The 18,013-nt window shown below is 40.6% G+C and overlaps 1 protein-coding gene across 3 annotated transcripts in view; it reads left to right on the plus strand.

The window, feature by feature from the left end:
- Positions 1-934: 934 nt before the first annotated feature.
- The window catches only part of EFR3A (EFR3 homolog A), a 90,858-nt gene continuing 73,779 nt past the window's right edge, over positions 935-18,013 (plus strand). Inside the window, exon 1 of one of the 3 annotated variants that reach the window (XM_081258690.1) lies at positions 935-1,180. In XM_081258690.1, the coding sequence (XP_081114816.1) occupies positions 1,171-1,180 (10 nt within the window). In that variant the 5' untranslated portion in view covers positions 935-1,170. Of the gene's footprint in view, positions 1,181-1,308; positions 1,427-18,013 lie in introns of those variants that run through there. The other 2 variants (XM_081258693.1, XM_081258691.1) reach the window with 2 other exon arrangements.

Raw genomic sequence — 18,013 nt, forward strand, 5'->3', positions numbered from 1 at the left:
TCCACCTCAAGATAGTTTCCCTCAAGCCCTCCCCCCTCTTATCTTCACCTTCTTTTTCTTCTCCTTTCAGTACTGCACAATATCATTTCTTAACCAGAATGTTGGCACTAGGATAAAGGATCTCAAACTTAAATAGGTATTTGAATCACCCTCAAGTGTATCCATCAGGGTTTAGCTAGGAAGGCAGGAATCTGATTTTTAACAGGTTCCTAGGTGATTCAGGCACAAGAGGATCTTGAGCCACTTTGAGAAACACCGGTTGAGACCTCTGTGGCTTCCTTCGATTTCTCCATACTGGCTGTCCACAGCCCACAGGGACTAGCTAAGCATATGTGGGTTGCTGAAGGCTCTGGGCTCCAAGTATTCGCTTAGGTGACTATTAGATACATCATTTATCAATCACATTCAGAGAGTCAAGAAAAGTGACTCAGTCAAGTGGACAGAACCGCCCTCTCTGGAGGAAACTGGCTCCTGAGGCGTGAAATCTCTCTGAAAGTCACCAGCAGAGCAAGAGGACATTACATTTGCTGTCCTCTCAGAACAAGCGCAGCCGTTGCCCCGGATGACCTCCGTGCGTCTCAAATAAATCACGTTTTCAGAGAATACAGAACACACTGCAAGTTCAAGAGCTTATAAAAGAAAAAGCCTACGGGTACTCGATGCACTCAAGGCCATCACGCGTAGCCTCACAGCCTCATAAACGGGTGCAGTTGCAAGAAACAAATATTGCTAATGCACCTCTCATAAGGGTTCATGAAAATGAATAGACTCAAATCAGGAGGGTTTGACAATAAAACGAAGCCCGAAGTCGCCCTATGCGCGGCCCTATCCTCTCCAACTTCCCCAAGCCCCAGCAAGCAGTCGCTCCCTGCCCAGAGCGCGGCCTCCCTGTGGAGGCGGGGCCGAGACGTCGGTGACGTGCTGACGTCAGGACGTGCGGACGCCCAAGTGTCGTGCGGCGCGGAGCTGGGCTAGCTGCGGCCCCTGTCGCCTCCAGCTTCCTTTGCGTGAGCCGCGGGGTCCGTGTCGGCGCCTTCCGCCCTTCGCCCTTCGCCCTTCGCCCTTCGCCTCGTCCCGGTCTCCCCAGTCCGGCCCGTCATGGTGCTGTCGGCGCGCCTGGCGAGGCCCCGCTGAGCCTCGGCCCGGCGGCTAGCGCGCCTCGGGGTCACCATGCCTACCCGTGAGTGGCCGGCCGAGGGTCGGACCGGGCGGGGAGCGTTGGGAGGCGGCGGCCCGCTGGGCGCGCACTCCGGTGTCGCCGTCCGGCGGGGCGGCGGTGCAGGCGGGCCGGGCCGGGAAGAGCCAGGAAGTGCCGGCGACCGGCCGAGTTAGTTTCGTTTGGGCTTAGGCTTCCACGGTGGGGTGGCGTGGGAGCCCGTTGCACAGACGGGAAAACCGAGGTCCGAGCGCTAAGGACGCACGGCTAGTAAGTGGCAGAGCTGCTAGTAAGCTTGACCTGTGGGACTTGGAAGTCCAGCTCTTTCTCCAGCAGAGCTAAATGGCACTGTATGGAAATGCTGAAAATATCTCCGTCCCATCGCTATTGCCTCCTCACTTGCTCGAGGACCAGGCATCTCCTGGTGGGACGATCCGGCCTGGCCCAGAGCCCTTCCCCGCGGCGCCCGAAGTCCCAGCTGCCCTGACTTTTCTCTGTGACACGTCCCGGGGGTTGAAGCAGGTGCTCTTTGGGGAACTTGTTGGACCCACCGGCTTCAGATCCAACTGGCAGCTGATTGAAATTGCAGGTGTAGGGCTCCTCCCAAGACACGTTGAATAAGATTCTGGAGCTTGGGCCCTGGAATCTGCGTGTCCTTCGTGTTACTGAGCGACCCTGAAGTTTGAAAATTGCTGGATAGTGGAGGCGTTTTGGACAAACAGGGTACTATATAACACTACCAACGACAAATTTTAAAGCGACCCAGAGAATCACCATGTGACTTTAAACCCGGTGACCTATCTGGATATGTGCAGACTAGGGAAGCTCCTGATTTTGGACGTAGAGCAAGCATGATGATGATTGATTTGAGATTCTTTTGAAGTAGGGCTCTTGCAAGCGTTTCATGCTGTAGAATCTTGAAACACTTGTCGGTATGTTTCCAATTAGTTCATAGTTCTTAGAATTCATAACTTTTCCGAGTTGTCCTTATTTTTGTAGACACATGGGACATTGGATTTCCAGGTCAGCCTCAGATGCATGTTTTGTTCAGTGGTGGGTAAAGAGGAATTATTTCCTGATACTAGAAAGGTTTATGTAATGCTGTTACAAATTTTTAAACAATCTTGATGTAAAGATTACTAATAACTCCTCATATATATATGGGTAGGGTGGATTTTGTTCTCTTAACCCAGTCCTGTGTGTCCTAAACTTGATGTTCTTGGATTTTTGTATCCCGTACGTATGTCAGCAGTTTATATTTTAATTTTATTCTTCTAGACTGGAGGAATATCATCATCAGTATTAATTGTCAATTTATTGTTCCTAAATTTATATTTATGTTAAGGGAATTAGCACTGTGCTAATCTTTTAGCACAGGGGGTGGAGGAGGAACACCTTTCTTGAAAGTTAAGGCTTCACGTGGACTTTATTGGTAAAATGGCAATTAAACAGAGTTTTTTAGTTATGTTCTAAGGTTATTTAGCCTCATAGAGTGGATAGAGGACTTTTTTTTCCCCCTTAATTGTGTGATTTACAATGCAGAATGACACAAGGATGAACCATGGTGTACTTTGCATAGTTAGGATTGCAGTATCCGTGACCTGACTGGAGGGCAAGTGAAACATTTGAGTTATCTACCATTAATATTTATTACGGTACAGTTTCTGTGATTGCTTAAAAGTGTGGTACCGATTGGTGGTACACGTGTGAAGTCAGTTGTGTTCATAATTGCCTTTTTCTCTTCTTTTGTGACCAGAACCACCAAAATAGCTGTGATAGGGTATGGATATTAATTAGTACTTCCCAGAAATTCTGCATGTAGAATAAGTAATTTCCAGCAAAATTATTATTTTCTTTAAGGATTTTTTAGGAAGGAACACCCCCCCTGCCCCCCCAGTAAGCGAAGCTTTTTTTCTTTCTAATGTCAAATGAGTTAGGAGGCTCATGTACATGCTCGGCCAGTTAATCCTTAAGCGTTTAGTGAAATAAATGTAATGCTTTTCTGTAAAATGAAAGTGTTGGAGATGATCACTAGGGTCTTTTCAGACTCTATAATTCTGAGAGTGACCCTTATTCCAAGTCATAGAATTATTCTACTCTTGCTATTTTGTTGCTTATTTGGAATATTGATACCCTCAGTCATTGAAACTGGAATTGGTAAGTGGAATCCAGGGGAGCATAGTACACCCCTGAAGGCTGAACGGTGGCATATCTCATGAATGTTAATAGTCACTTCATTGGACTTATTTAGGAGATCCATAGACTCTTTTTCCGAAAACAGCTACCTGGAAGGATGTGTGACAGGAAGTTGCTGCGACCCAGGAGCAGTTCTGTGGTCATGTCACTGTGTATTTTCACGCAGTAGTTTGCAATAATCACTAAGCACAGATTTCAAGACTGTTTCACTAAACGATCTTTTCAAATCTATAAACCTGTAATTTGTCACATCATTTCTCTAAAGGCCTTCATTTCATCCTCCTACACCCAAAGGATCATTAAGAAACATTTTGATTGTGAAGATTTTCCAAACTCTGTATCAGAATTTGAGTGGAAGAAACGTTAAAGCTTCTCAATCCAATCACTTTATTTTATTTTGCATATCAAGAGACTGAGACTCGGTGAGTTGCAGTAACTCGGCTAAGGTCACAGGTGGAGTAGAACCAGGACTTGAACACAGACCTGGGATTAGGGTTTGGGTTAGGGTTCCTATCCATAATCACAGTGAGCATAGATAATGTTTATTTTTCCATAGCTAAGTTGATAATAGTTTATGTTTTTAAAAAAATTTCCCTGGAGTTAACACTAAGGCAAAAATGAGCGTGGCCAAAACTTACATCAGACATGTGAACTTAAAAGAATATTTACCATTTTTGCCTTTGCTTCTGTCTTGTCACAGGAATCTGAGCAAAGGTTGCCGGGGATTCCAGTGGTATGCTAGGTAGATGCTTGGTTATATAGGTATAGATGTAAACTTTTTAGTAAACTACTTATATGAAAGGGACTCGTTAGCTGACAGATAACTTGTCTCAAAGCAGGTCCAATAAAGTGTGCCCTTTTATTATATATGAAAACATTGTATATTGGCTAAGGGAAACTGCAACTGTTAACCATTCTTTGCTGTTAAACTATACTTTCAGTAATTATTTGTGGGTAATGCTTTCTTTTCTCATTTAGATGTTGGCATTGATAGCTGGCCATATTTGTTAGGCTGTGGTAATGTGGTCCATCTGTGTGTGGATTTTTCCATTGATGAGGTTGATTATATTTGACTTATTTTTCAATCCATTCTTATGAAATAAGTGCAGAATATAGGTGAATTGTGAAGTGAGGGATGAATGCTGGTGAAAGTTTTTTCATTTAGAAACACATGACAAGTAAACTTGACCTGTTACACAAAAGGCTTGTGAACCTTTTATGTTTGTTCATTCTCTCTCCCTCCCTGCCCCTCACCCTGTTTTCTCCCTCTCCCACCCAGCACCTGTGTACACTGCCAGAGTTATAGCTGAAGAGTTTTCTTTCTCACAGCGACCTTTGGCCTGACATGTTTTGGTTACTACCAGATCTCATCTTTCAATCTGTCCCCCTCATGGGGACACGGGGCTGCATTAAAGATGATGTAGGTCATGGGAGATGAGGCTGGAGAAGGAGAAAGGAGCCAGAATTTGAAGGATGTAAGGTGCTGTGCAACTAACATGACTAAAATTGTGTTCCAGCTGTCACAGTCACAGTTAGTGGCTATTTTGTAGGCATATTAGCAGTTTCCAACTTAGTGGTTACTTAAAAACTTAAAGTTTCCTCTTAGTAATAGAAATTGATTATTGGATATTGATTGTGTACGAGGCAATATACTTTGTGCTTTACAGGAACGATCTTACTTAGTTGTCTCCGACATTGAGGAAGGTCCTATTTGACCAATTATAGAAATGAAAAGATTGGTTCAGGGAAGTAAAGTAACATGCCTAATGACAGTAAGTGGTGGAGCTGGGATTGGAAGTGGATCGGTGTGACTTCACAGTCCCAGTTGTGTTTTCACACTGCACTGCTCTGAGCCGGGCAGGAGTTGAATCTACAGTCCTCAGATCCGATCAGTTTCCTTTAACACTGTCACTTTTGCTTAGCGCTATGCCTGATCACATAATAGGTACTTGGTAAATGTTGAATAAAAGAATGAATTCTAACTGGAGTCGGAGAAGTTATTCTTTGGATACTATAACCTGAAATAACTTTTTTTCCCATAAAAACAGTGTTATAAAAAGTTTTATACTTTTTGATTAGATTCTTAGCAGACCTGCCTGAAATATTTGCAAGACCTGAGACAAGAATACAAATGGAGGCCCGCAAATCATAGTCTAAATCCGGGCTTCTCAGTTTTTGCTCTCGATGTCTTGGACTGGATCATTTTTTGTTTGGGAGGTCTAGGGCTTTCCTGTGCATTGTAGGATATTTAGCAGCTTCTCTGGCCTCTACCCACTAGAAGCTAGTAGTAATCCTCCCTGTCCCCTAAAGCTGTGACAACCAAAAATGTCTTCAGACATTGCCAAATGTCCCCTGGGTGGGGGGGGCGGGGCGGATTGTCCCTGGGTTGAGAACCACTGGTCTAAATATTAAATGTCATAGACCAAGCTGTGGCCACAGCCCGGCCTGCTTTCCCATCCAGGGTCCCTACAATCTGCTCCCCAGAGATTACCTTCTTAACCTGGAGGTCCAAGCAGACTACAGGCCTGATCCAGTCAGCAGTGATCTGTTGGGTCAGGGTGGGGTCTTGCCTACCCTGTCAAGCTTCTTTGGGGAGCCAGAGTGAGAAGGTCCCCCCCGCCCCCCATTACCTCACTTCCATCTCAGGAGTTTGGTACAGTTCTAAGCACCTCCCAAAGCTATACCACCTGAGTAGAGGGGCAGGTGGGTGGAGGAAGCCGCGCTTTCTCGGGAAACTCCATCTGCCTGGACTCCCACTTCGGGTAATTTGGGGTGGGCAACTTCAAAGAAAAACAGCTGCCACCATCTTTCTCTGGTTTCCTAGGATGTGATTTTCAGTATTGTCCCCTCCCTCACCCACACGGACCTCTCTAAAAGGAAAGAAAACTCTGTGTTTTGGGAAGCAGAGGCCCTTTTTTCCCCGGAGTCGAGTGAAGGCACTAGTTCTTAGGAGAAAGCCACATCTTGCCTATTATATAGCTCAACTTAGGTATGGAATGACCCCAGGTCATCTGAATACTGGGTGAGTATTCACAACTACATACTTCATACTACCTTTATGGGGGATGGAAAGGTATGGTATAGAAGTATTATAAAAATCTGTGGTTAAAGATTTGAAGAAGGATTCAAAGTTAACATCAAATATAAGATGAGTATTTGCAGTATTTATACAAATCGGAAAACAAAATACCACCAACCCTCTGTGGTTAAAGCACACACCTATGCTTGTCAAAGTCTAAGTACAAATGATTGATAAAGATTTGGGGGGAAATGGTTCAGTTTTACTAATAAAGAAATGCTAATTAAAAGCTGAAATCATTTTTGGTTTACTGCATTACCGAAGACTTTTTAACAGTAATAGGCAAAGGTGGTGGTGAGGTGCAGTAGAAAAGGCAGAAGTTTAAATTGGTACAAAAGTCTTGGAAAGTAATTTGGCAATATCTTATCAAGTGCTCGATAATGCTTTTATTCATTGACCCAGTAATTTCACTTTGGGGAATCCTTAAGAAATGATTAAAAACATAAACTGCACTAGGATGTCTGCACTGAGGTGTCTGTCACCGTAATATTTGTCAAATAGTAAAAACCCAGAAACTTTAATATTCAATAGTGGGGAAGTGGTGCAAATATAGAATATTTGAATATAGAACATCCTTGTAAGAAAATATCATACAGCCATTTAAAATACTTATGAAAGCACTGGGATTATGAACTGTTTTTCTTTTCTTTTCTATAATTTGTGTCTTCCAGAGTTTCTACAGTTAGCGTATAATCCACAGTCAGAAAGAGGTGCTTAAGTTTTTTTCTTTTTACAACTTTACCATAATTTTTTCAGCATTTTCATAGTTCTTTCCAAAACCTAAATGAAACAAAATATTGCCCTGAACTGGTTCTTCCTTTAGCCCGTAGAAAAGAATTTTGGGTAACTGATCAGATAGTGTTGATTGTGTGTGTATGTATATATATGGCTTAGGAGAACAGTACATTTACTCTCTGATTGCTGTTGCTGTCAGGTGATAGCAAATGCTTATCATTGGTGTTTTATTCTGAAAGGAGGAAGAAATAATTTCTGATTTGTTAAGTGGTGGTTTCAGTTGTGAAAACCTGAAAGGTTGAGATGAATCACTTTGGGTTTGGTTTATTGGGAGTTTGTAGGCTTGTTTTGTTTTGTTTTGTTTCCCTGAGTGATTGTGTATTGTAGAATGAACACAGTTCTAGGGAAGTACGATCACAAAATGAACGTTGGCAATTTCCTCCTATGACTAATATGTCAAACCTGTCAAACTTCTTTCATCATTTGTATTTGCCAGGTTTATTCCACTCTTGAAATGAGCCTGCTTTTGCATATGCTCGAAATCAAGCAGGAGCTACTATTGACTTTCCTCTTTCTGTATAGGCTGCCATATCCTCCCTTCTGCATATTTATTTACTGCTTGCTAACTTTAGGTATTATTAGATAGCATGATTCTAATTTTTATTAAAGAAGGAATCACTACTCAGGTTTTTGTCATTGTACCTCTGCATCAAGTTTGCCATATTCTAAAAACTGGGCATTAAACCTTTTGCTCTGCAGTCTTCAAGAGGACTTTCATTCTCCTCAATGCCATTATTTTTGGTTTTATTCTTAGTTGGTGAGTTCATTACCTGAACTCCAGGGAATTTCTGCTGTACTGTATCCAGTACATTTCTGGATAATTCTAAGTGTTCTTCACACCCCTGCTATTTAATCGGCTTTTTGAACAGCTGTCTTGGCAAATTGCTACAAAGTTCTCTGGGCTGTGGTTGCACTTAACTTTAAATGGATCTCACTCCCACTGGGCAGGGAAAATGAAATATAAGATGTTCAAGTTTGCTGTGGTCAGTTCCTGGGGCCTTGTAAATGGCAAAAGGTACTGGCCAGGCTAAAGGACTGGTGTGGAAGTTGAAAGTTTATGACATCGACATAAATTGTTTTTTGAACTTAGTTATAAGTATTTTTATTAACTATTTGATCCATTAAATGGAAAATGATACTACTTCTCAGGGAAATTTAGATGCAGTAGAATTTATGTAATTGTGCTTTAGAGGTAGAAATACTTTATGAACATGTGATTAGAATCAGAATCAGAATTAGAATTGCTTCTTGGATTGTTACCCGTTGCTGCAGCTGGTTCCAGAAGGGCATCTACAGAGGAGGGTAGTCCAGGCAGATGTGTAATAGCTAGGATTTTGGGTCTGAGTCCCTATGGAGTTTTCCCATTCTCTTAGCTGGCTGGACTATGTGAACTTCAGGGGTCCAGTTTCTTTTTCAGTTCACAGCCCAGATCAGAAACAGACTTAAATAATTTATCTGCTCCATGCTACCTTTTCCCTTGGTTCCATCCTGCTTCATCACTTGGTCTTCCAAGGATGGGAGCACCTTTGGAAAGCCGCCCCAGGTTTGTCTTACTGCGCCATCTTTACGAAGTGGTACAGCTCAGATCCAGGAGACTGAGGGAAGAAACTGCCCCAGGTCAGTTCTATTTGTATTACCTTTACTAAAGCTCCATCCCCTGGCACAGGATTCTCATCGGGAGTTCCTGAGTATTACGTGTTGTTCTTGACTCGTATTGGAGGGTGGCACAAGGGGAGTTTGAGCTACTGCTAGACCTCAGTTTTCAGAATGTCTTCCATGGAAATATAATAGGGACTGCTGTGTGGAGAGGGTGCTGAAGAGACTGAGCACGTAGGCCTCTCGACCTGAGCCAGCTTCAGCCAGGCCAGCTCTGTTTTTAATCTGTCTTATGGTAAGATTCTGCATCCAATTTCAGGAGGTAAATAACATTGGCTCCTTTGTAAAAAGTTTGAAATTTATGGTCTTAGACATTAGAATATGCCTTCTGACAAGAAGGTAAGATATTTTAGAATCAAAAGCTTAGGAACCTAGAGGCAAAACCAAAGTCATTTAGCTGATGGTGCCTCACCCGCTTTTGCTCTAACGACCTCTAGGAATGGAGCTGTCTCGTCTCTCCTTGGAGGCGTTCCGGTCATAGGCGCCGTCTGTATACTCTTGGAGTCACAAACATTCTCTTTCAGTCTTATTTTCCTGTTGGATTTCTCTTAGGGATTGATTCACTCAGCAGATTATTTTAGTGCCTACATGTGCAAGGCTGTGATCGGTGGGGAATATGGAGATGAATAAAGCAGTGTCTAGCTTTAAAAAGTTTATCCAGTTTATAGAACCTTGTGTAGATGGCTATCACACAAAGAAGGAAGTGCAGGCCCCCTGAGACAGTGCTGTGGGGTTCCCAGAGAGACCGCAAGGAGAAGGCGAGTGGAAGATGGCGTCCGCAGCCTGAGTAGTTACCAGAGGTGAGAGTGCGGGTTTGGAGAAGATGTTTAAGTTGAGTCACGCAAGTGGAAGTAACCAACAGCTGGCGGGAGTAAGTCATTGGTGCTGGAGAGCGTGACGACTTGAAGGCCATATGTATATTTGGTAATTCTGTCTTTTAAGCAACACATACTTATCAATGCCTAGTATGTGCCAGCTATTACAGGCACTGAGGCCACAGCAGTACCTCATACTAGACACATGGGCATCACCCCGGACATCTTCTCTGCTCTCATGAAGCTTAATCTGGTGAGGAAGACAAGTGCTGACCAGACACTTATCTTCCTCACCAGACTAATTACAAGCACCTAATGCCAGTTTCCTTTGCCAACGTATATATAGCTTTTGATACAGTAGGTGGCTCATGGTACACATTCGGTGTATATTTGTAGAGTGACTCAAATTACTAAAGGAGAAACACAGGTTGCTATGGAAACACATGAGAGAGGTTGGAGGGAGAACAGTTAGAGGTTATTAGAATACAGTAGTCTGAGTGGCGGGCTTTGGGACTTGGATGATAGTAGTGGGATGGATCGCAGTGTACAAATCCGAATATCGTTGAGAAAGTACAATTCATAGGATTAATTGGATGAGGGGTTGAGGGAGAAGGAGCCAGGATTCACTCCCAGATTTCAGGCTTGATCATTGGGTGAACTGCTCTGGTATGATACCGGGACTTTCTGGAGAATGAGCTGTTCGGGAGACTTGAGATGGCCGGTGAGTCCATCGTAGGGTATGTTAAGTGTGTGGTGCCTTACAGGACTTTCAGGGTACATTTGTAGGAATAACAGTGGATGGAATTACTAAAGGATAGGTTGTAAAGAGAGGAAGGATGCTGAGGCAGGTCCTCGAGGAACATGTTCATTTAAGGATGGAATCGGCAGAGGGAGCAGGTGGAACATTGTTAAAACAAATGCTTGCACGACGAGAACTAGGTAAGACTCACAACAGTCCGTTTATTTATAGAAGCGCTGGAAGCATTTCAATGTAGCAAGGAAAAGAAGCTGGACAGTCTCTTACTGTTTGATGTGAAGCTTTGACAGTGATAGTTTATGAAGTGTTAGGGAAAAAAAATCTTACTTTAAAACCTTAAAGATGATTGTATGTCTTAATTGTGGTATGTACTGTCCTGTACTTATGTCATTAACTTGTCACTGCTTCCTAGCTGAGGGGAGAGATTGTCAAATTATACTTGGTTGAGAGGGTATAAACTCTTCTATAATTCCTGGGTAGACAAGCTAAATTGTGCAATTTGCGGGTAGAAATTAGGGAAGCTCCACATATGTAATCTAAAGCTTTCATATAGAACTAAACTATTAGTAACTTTTCATCCCATGCTGTCTTTGAGTCTCACTGTTACGCGTATTTGTGGAAGAACCGAATGCTTTGCTCGTGGCTGATACAATGCTTATGTAAACTTCCTGAGGAACTGCTTTACTTCAAACAAAGAACTGGGGGGGCATTTAGAGACTGGAGCTGTCACCTGAGAGCATCAGTTAGCTCTTTGAGTGTTGAGCACCACATTCTCCCCCCACGCAGCTGATACTCCTCTTTTTTCCCTTCCCTATCCATTGCTTTCTGCGTATTGACTCAGTGACATGGAGTAAACAGCCTCTATTCTCTTTTCAGCAGCAAAGAAATATTGCTGCTCTTTTTGCTGCCTGCCCTGACAGGGTACAGCAACATGCTGGTTAAGGGCTGAAAATTTTTAAAAGCTTTCTATCCAGTGGTTTCAAGAACATGAAGGAGGGCGTGAGTAACAGTTAAGTGTGGTTTGGCTGCAGAGCTTTTGCTGGAATGGCAGTTGATTCCACCATTCTTAATTTTTTAAATCTAAAATTTCACTGTATTCAACCTTGCTAAAGAATCTGAATATTTACACAAAAGTGAGATGATTTTCTCTTGTTCCCTTTTAATTTTCAAGAGTGAATAGTTTCTTTTTGTAGTTGTAGTAATAACATGGATACTACAGGTGTGTATAGATTTCCAGGTTTTCCCTTTGTGTATAAATGCCACAGAAAGTTGCCATGTTTTTTATTTCTTCCATGCATTCGTTGTTATGTCTTACCTTTGAACTTGAGGAAGATATAGTGATACATTGAAATCTTCGGGTAGCATCAGATTTTGGTGTATGATTCATTAAAAAAGATATTAGAGAAGATTAGATTGCCTTCTTAAAGAGTTTTGATTAACATAAAAGTCAGTTGTGCATGCTGTGACCATAATGTGTATAATAAATTAAAAGAATACCTAATTTAAAGAAGCCTTAGGCTTTTGACAATGACATTTTGACATTCACCCAAGTGAACACAAAATGTTTAGAGTCTTTATGCTTTAGCTGGAAGTTTTGGGGAGACTGTGTCAAGCACTGAACCTTGAAGGTTTAAATTAGTAGCTTAATGTTTTTTAAGTTAAACTTTGTACTTAGCTAGACCCACTCAGCAAGTCCTGTGTTATATTTTCCTACCTTCAAACTTTGGATAGAGAAATTAAATATATATTCTGTTTAGATACATAATGAGACTGTTCCCTGTCTTTCCCTTTACTGTTTAATCAGGAAATTTAATCATCTCAATTCAAATGAAAATCTTCAACATATGGCATAGACACCGTGGGTGTTGTGAAATCTGTAAGAAGAATCAATGCCGTTGGTATATTGAATGTATTTGTTCTGAAAATAATTTTGGAAGTTACAAACACCCCAAATTTAACCCTTTTGTTACTCTAATAAGGAAATAAGAATTTGTTAAAATTTAAGTCGTTGGGGAATTTTAATGCTGTTTTGAATTTTGCCTGAAATAACTCATATCCTACTTTTGAAATATTCAGAGAATTTTTAATTAAAAATAATTCAAGCATCTGGTTCACTGAGAAAGATCCTAGTCATTGTCTATGGTGGATTCTTTATGTTTGTAATGGTGACAAGTTAGTATCTTTTGATTTAAGGGTTTATTTTCCTGACTACAGTGCCTTAGCTCGTTTAAGCAGAAATTGGATTTGTTGGTGTTTTTTTGTTTTTGTTTTTGTTTTGTTTTAAGAACTTAGCTAAAAATCTGCAGAAAACCCCACCTTTATCTTTTTTCAATATCCAGGTTTTCATTGTGGACAGTAGGGTAGCAGTAGGATTTTTGGTTGTTTTTTTTTTTTTGCGGTACGCGGGCCTCTCACTGTTGTGGCCTCTCCTGTTGCGGAGCACAGGCTCCGGACGCACAGGCTCAGCGGCCATGGCTCATGGGCCTAGCCGCTCTGTGGCATGTGGGATCTTCCCGGACCGGGGCACGAACCCGTGTCCCCTGCATCGGCAGGCAGACTCACAACCACTGCGCCACCAGGGAAGCCCTAGCAGTAGGGTTTTAAACTGTGACCTTAGTATTACAAATACTTACTAAGGTCACAGTAAGTATACTGATGGAAATAATTGATTTTTAAAAAGAACTGTATTGAGGTATATAATTTGAATACCTGTATTAAGTATATGGAAAGACTTGATATTTATGTAAAATAAAAACTGTACAAACTACCTGAGCAGTGATTATAAATGTGAAATCCTAGATGCCCAGCCTTTCTTTTCCCCCAGATTTTGATTCAGTAGGACTCACAATTCGATAAATTGCACGGTGTTAGGAAACGTGCTAAAATTAAAGATACTGAGTGGCAAGATTCTGAAATTCTAGTTCTTTTTAACCTCTTTATTATAAATCAGATATTTTTTCCTCTGGATTTTAAAACTTACACAGTATATTTTTAAATGTAAACATCTGAGATCATCCAGTACCAGATTACCATAATCCCAAAACGAGTGTTTTAATTTCTAGAGGGGAGAATTAACTGGACTTTTTCCTCTGCATGCCCAAATTATAATAAAGCAAAGGATTCCCACCTTATTTCTACAAAGTAAAAATGGGTTGTAGCTTCAAAACTGAAACTTGCTTTAAGTATGGATTTGCTGCTAGAGTTTTGTGAAAGTTTACATATAAATGCTTCTATTATTTTCCTTGTTAGTTTTGGGAGTATTTCATTGTTACAAGCTGAAACTCACAGTGCACAGTGGATAGGGAAGCTTTAAGACATCCTAAACAGTGGTTGTCATGTGGCTGTGATTTTGTAAAGTAATGAGGTTCTCTCCCCCTTTTTTCAGTGGCTGAGCTCCATACAGCTCTTGTTTGTTGTCAGGTGTGCTGGGAATTCACCAGTAACTTTTTGTGGGGGCAATCTAATAGCCTAACAAAAGCTTCTCATTTTTCCTTTCATGATGTTCTTGTATTCTTAGGGATATTTTAGAGCTCAGAGTAACCTACAGTAGGAAAAGAAGACACTTTCTAGAAGTGGGAAGTTTTGTAATATGACAGGTTATCAGGCAGGGTGTCACTTCTCCATTCTCTACCATCTGACTCGATGGAGAGCTTGGTAACAAGAGTATAATCTTTGGGCAGCTGTGAAATATTTTGACTGTGTTGCTCTACTGTCCATATTAAACAGTTCAGCTTATGTAAAAAAAAAAAAAAAAGCCATCTCAGGAAGGCAGTACAGTATAGAAACTGTTAAGAGCACAGGCTCTTAAGTGGATCCACCACTTCTAGGTGTGTGACCTTGGACAGATTACTTTTATCTTTCTGATTTCCTATTTGTAATCTATAGATGTTGATACCTACCTCATACAGTTATGAGCATTAAGGAAGATAAAATCTGGAATATAGTAGATGCTCAAATATTGGTTGAATGCATTCTGGAAGAATCATACTGGCAGATAAGGAATAGATAAGCACAGGGTATTCCTGGGGTAGGTCTTCTCGTTTTCTACTATATTTTGCATTATATCCATGAAACCAGAATTTGTGCCGCAGGGAACTTGCATTTAGTATTTGCTGTTGTATTAGTTTACTAGGGCTGCTGTAATAAAATACCGCAAACTGAGTGACTTGAGCAACGAATTTATTGGCTCACAGTTCTGGAGGTCAGAAGTCTGAAATCTAGGTGTTGGCAGAGTTGGTTCCTTCTGAGGGCCGTGAGGGAAGGGTGTGTTCCAGGTCTTTTGCTCTGGCTTGTAGATGGCCAATTTCATGTTCATCTGGAGTTCTCCCTGTATGCATGTCTGTCTTTTAATTTTCCCCTTTTATAAGGATACCAGATATATTGGATTAGGGCCCACTCTAATGACTTCATCCTCACTTAATTGCCTCTGCAAAACCTTACCTCTAAATAAGGTCACATTCTAACACCCTGGGAGTTAGGACTTCAGCATATGAATTTTAAGGCGGATACAGTTCAACCCATAATAGCTATGTGAGACATGAAAGTGAAACAGATTTTTTTACTTACAATATTTTCATTTGCTAAACCATGCTTATTTATTAAACTTTGATGTAAACTAATGGCATAGTAACTTTTTCTTTTACTAAAACCAAATATTAATTTGGTTAATATAAACTTACGGTGAAGTATATCTAGCGCTAGAAGAAAATTGGTAGAATTGAACAAAAGTTCTTTCTTTTCATGGCTCAGTTATTTGGTATGCTACTAAATTCTCTGAAGGCTGACATAAAGTCATTTTGGCATTTGAGTTGATTTCAGGAATGGTACATATCTTAATATCTAGCAAATACAGAATTTACTGGTCTACATGTTATATGAAATCTTACTTGTGTTAGTTTTTCAAAGCTGCCATATACAAGGTACCATAAGCCAATTGGCTTAAGACAACAGAATATTCTCACAGTTCTGGAACCTAGAAGTCTGAAATAAGGTGTGGGCAGGGCCATGCTCCCCCATAAGTTTCTAGGGAAGGATCCTTCCTTGCCTCTTCTAGCTCTGGTGTCTGCTGGCAAGCCTTAGAGTTCCTTGGTTTGTGGCAGCATGAATCTAATCTCTTCCTGTCTTCAGTGTGGCCTTCTTCCCTGTGTGTCTCCTCTTTCTCTTATCCACTTGTCTTCTCTTTCTCTTTATGAGGGTACCAGTCTTTGGATTAAGGGCCCGCCCTAATCCAGGATGACCTCCTTTTAATTTGATTCCATGTGCAAAAACTCTGTTTCCAAATAAGGTCACGTTCACAGGTCCTGGGGTTAGGACTTCAACATATCTTTTTTAAGGGAACACAGTTCAACCTGCAACATTTGTCCATTGCTTTAAAAAGTTAGCTTCTTTTACCTTCTCTAATCTTCCAAGTATTCTTGACTAGTAAATGGACAACTTTGTTATCACAGATTAATGTTCTTGAGTCTCACAGTTCAGAACCCTCCCACTGTCTTGATTGTTAACCCATTACCTTGGTTTTCCAGGTAAAGAATTATGCTTCACTTTCAGCTCTTTGTCCTGTTTCAGTAGTTTGTTGCAAATTCTTTTTAAAGTGCCTTTTGTCTCATACTTTCTTTACCAACTCAATGTTATGAGTTATGTTTGAAATTGTTGAACCTACTATTTTATAATTTACATTAGATTTCAATTCCAGGAGCCTTTTGTAACTGGAACGCATGTTATCTTGCTGCTGAGTGCATCTTATCTGTAGTACTTTTTATGAAGACAAGGTATTCTATACAGATAGAATAGTGTGAACGGGTGCATGGGGATGAATAGGTTTGGGGCTTGATTTAAGAACTGTGAATATTCACAGTTTTTATCTGGGAAGTAAGGCTGAAAAGGTAGAGACTGTGCCCAGGTTCATCTCCAAAACCAGCCTAACAATGAAGTGTAAATAAATTGGGGAGATCTTTATTTTGGTAAAGTGTAACTGACTTCACTTTTTAAATCTTTAAATAAATGTGTGCGTGTGTAGCTAAAATGAACTATTAAATTTATCATACACATTTTGTAAATAAGTGATTTGGGTTTTTGTAGGTATGCTCTGAATGAACTATCTTATAATTTGTCTAATCGTGGGTACTATTTTAATAACCTTTTCCATTATATTCCATTATATTCTCAATATATTTCTGGCATACAATAAAATGTCCTGTAGTCATATTCTTTCTGTGTTAACTTTGCCTTATATAAACTTCACAGCCTTTTCAAAGGCATTTGGAAAATGTCAGGTTTTTTTTTTTTTTTTAACTTTCACAAAATGGAAATGTCACAGTCAGATAGCTTCTGAGGAGAAATAGAGGGCTTTTATTGTGAGTCAAGGCTTGAACTTTATTTATTTATTTATTTATTATTATTTTCTTTTTATTAGTCATCCATTTTATACACATCAGTGTATACATGTCAATCCCAATCACCCAATTCATCACACCACCACCCCGGCCCCCCCGCCGCTTTCCCCCCATGGTGTCCATACGTTTCTTTCTCTACTTCTGTGTCTCAATTTCTGCCCTGCAAAACGGTTCATCTGTACCATTTGTCTAGGTTCCATATATATGCATTAATATACAATATTTGTTTTAATCTTTCTGACTTACTTCACTCTGTATGATGCTCTCTAGATGCATCCAAGTCTCTACAAATGACCCAATTTCATTCCTTTTTATGGCTGAGTAATATTCCATTCTGTATACGTACCACATCTTCTTTATCCATTCATCTGTCGATGGGCATTTAGGTTGCTTCCATGACCTGGCTATTGTAAATAGTGCTGCAGTGAACATTGGGGTGCATGTGTCTTTTTTAATTATGCTTTTCTCTGGGTATGTGCCCAATAGTGGGATTGCTGGGTCATATGGTAATTCTGTTTTTGGTTTTTAAGGAACCTCCGTACTGTTCTCCATAGTGGCTGTATCAATTTACATTCCCACCAACAGTGCAAGAGGGTTCCCTTTTCTCCACACCCTCTCTAGCATTTGTTGTTTGTAGATTTTCTGATGATGCCCATTCTAACCAGTGTGAAGTGATAACTCATTGTAGTTTTGATTTTCATTTCTCTGATAATTAGTGATGTTGAGCATCTTTTCATGTGCCTCTTGGCCATCTGTATGTCTTCTTTGGAGAAATGTCTGTTTTGGTCTTCTGTCCAGTTTTGGATTGGATTGTTTGTTTCTTTAATATTGAGCTGCGTGAGCTGTTTATATATTTTGAAGATTAATCCTTTGTCTATTGATTTGTTTGCAAATATTTTATCCCATTCTGAGTGTTGTCTTTTTGTCTTCTTTATAGTTTCGTTGGCTGTGCAAAAGCTTTTAAGTTTCATTGGGTCCCATTTGTTTATTTTTGTTTTTATTTCCATTACTCTAGGAGGTGGGTCAAAAAAGATCTTGCTGTGATTCATGTCGAAGAGCGTTCTTATGTTTTCCTCTAAGAGTTTTACAGTGTCCGGTCTTACATTTAGGTCTTTGATTCATTTTGAGTTTATTTTTGTGTATGGTGTTAGGGAGTGTTCCAACTTC

The sequence above is a fragment of the Mesoplodon bidens genome, assembly GCF_964165515.1.
Source record: "Mesoplodon bidens genome assembly, chromosome: 16".
NCBI classification, from domain to species: Eukaryota; Metazoa; Chordata; class Mammalia; order Artiodactyla; family Ziphiidae; genus Mesoplodon; species Mesoplodon bidens.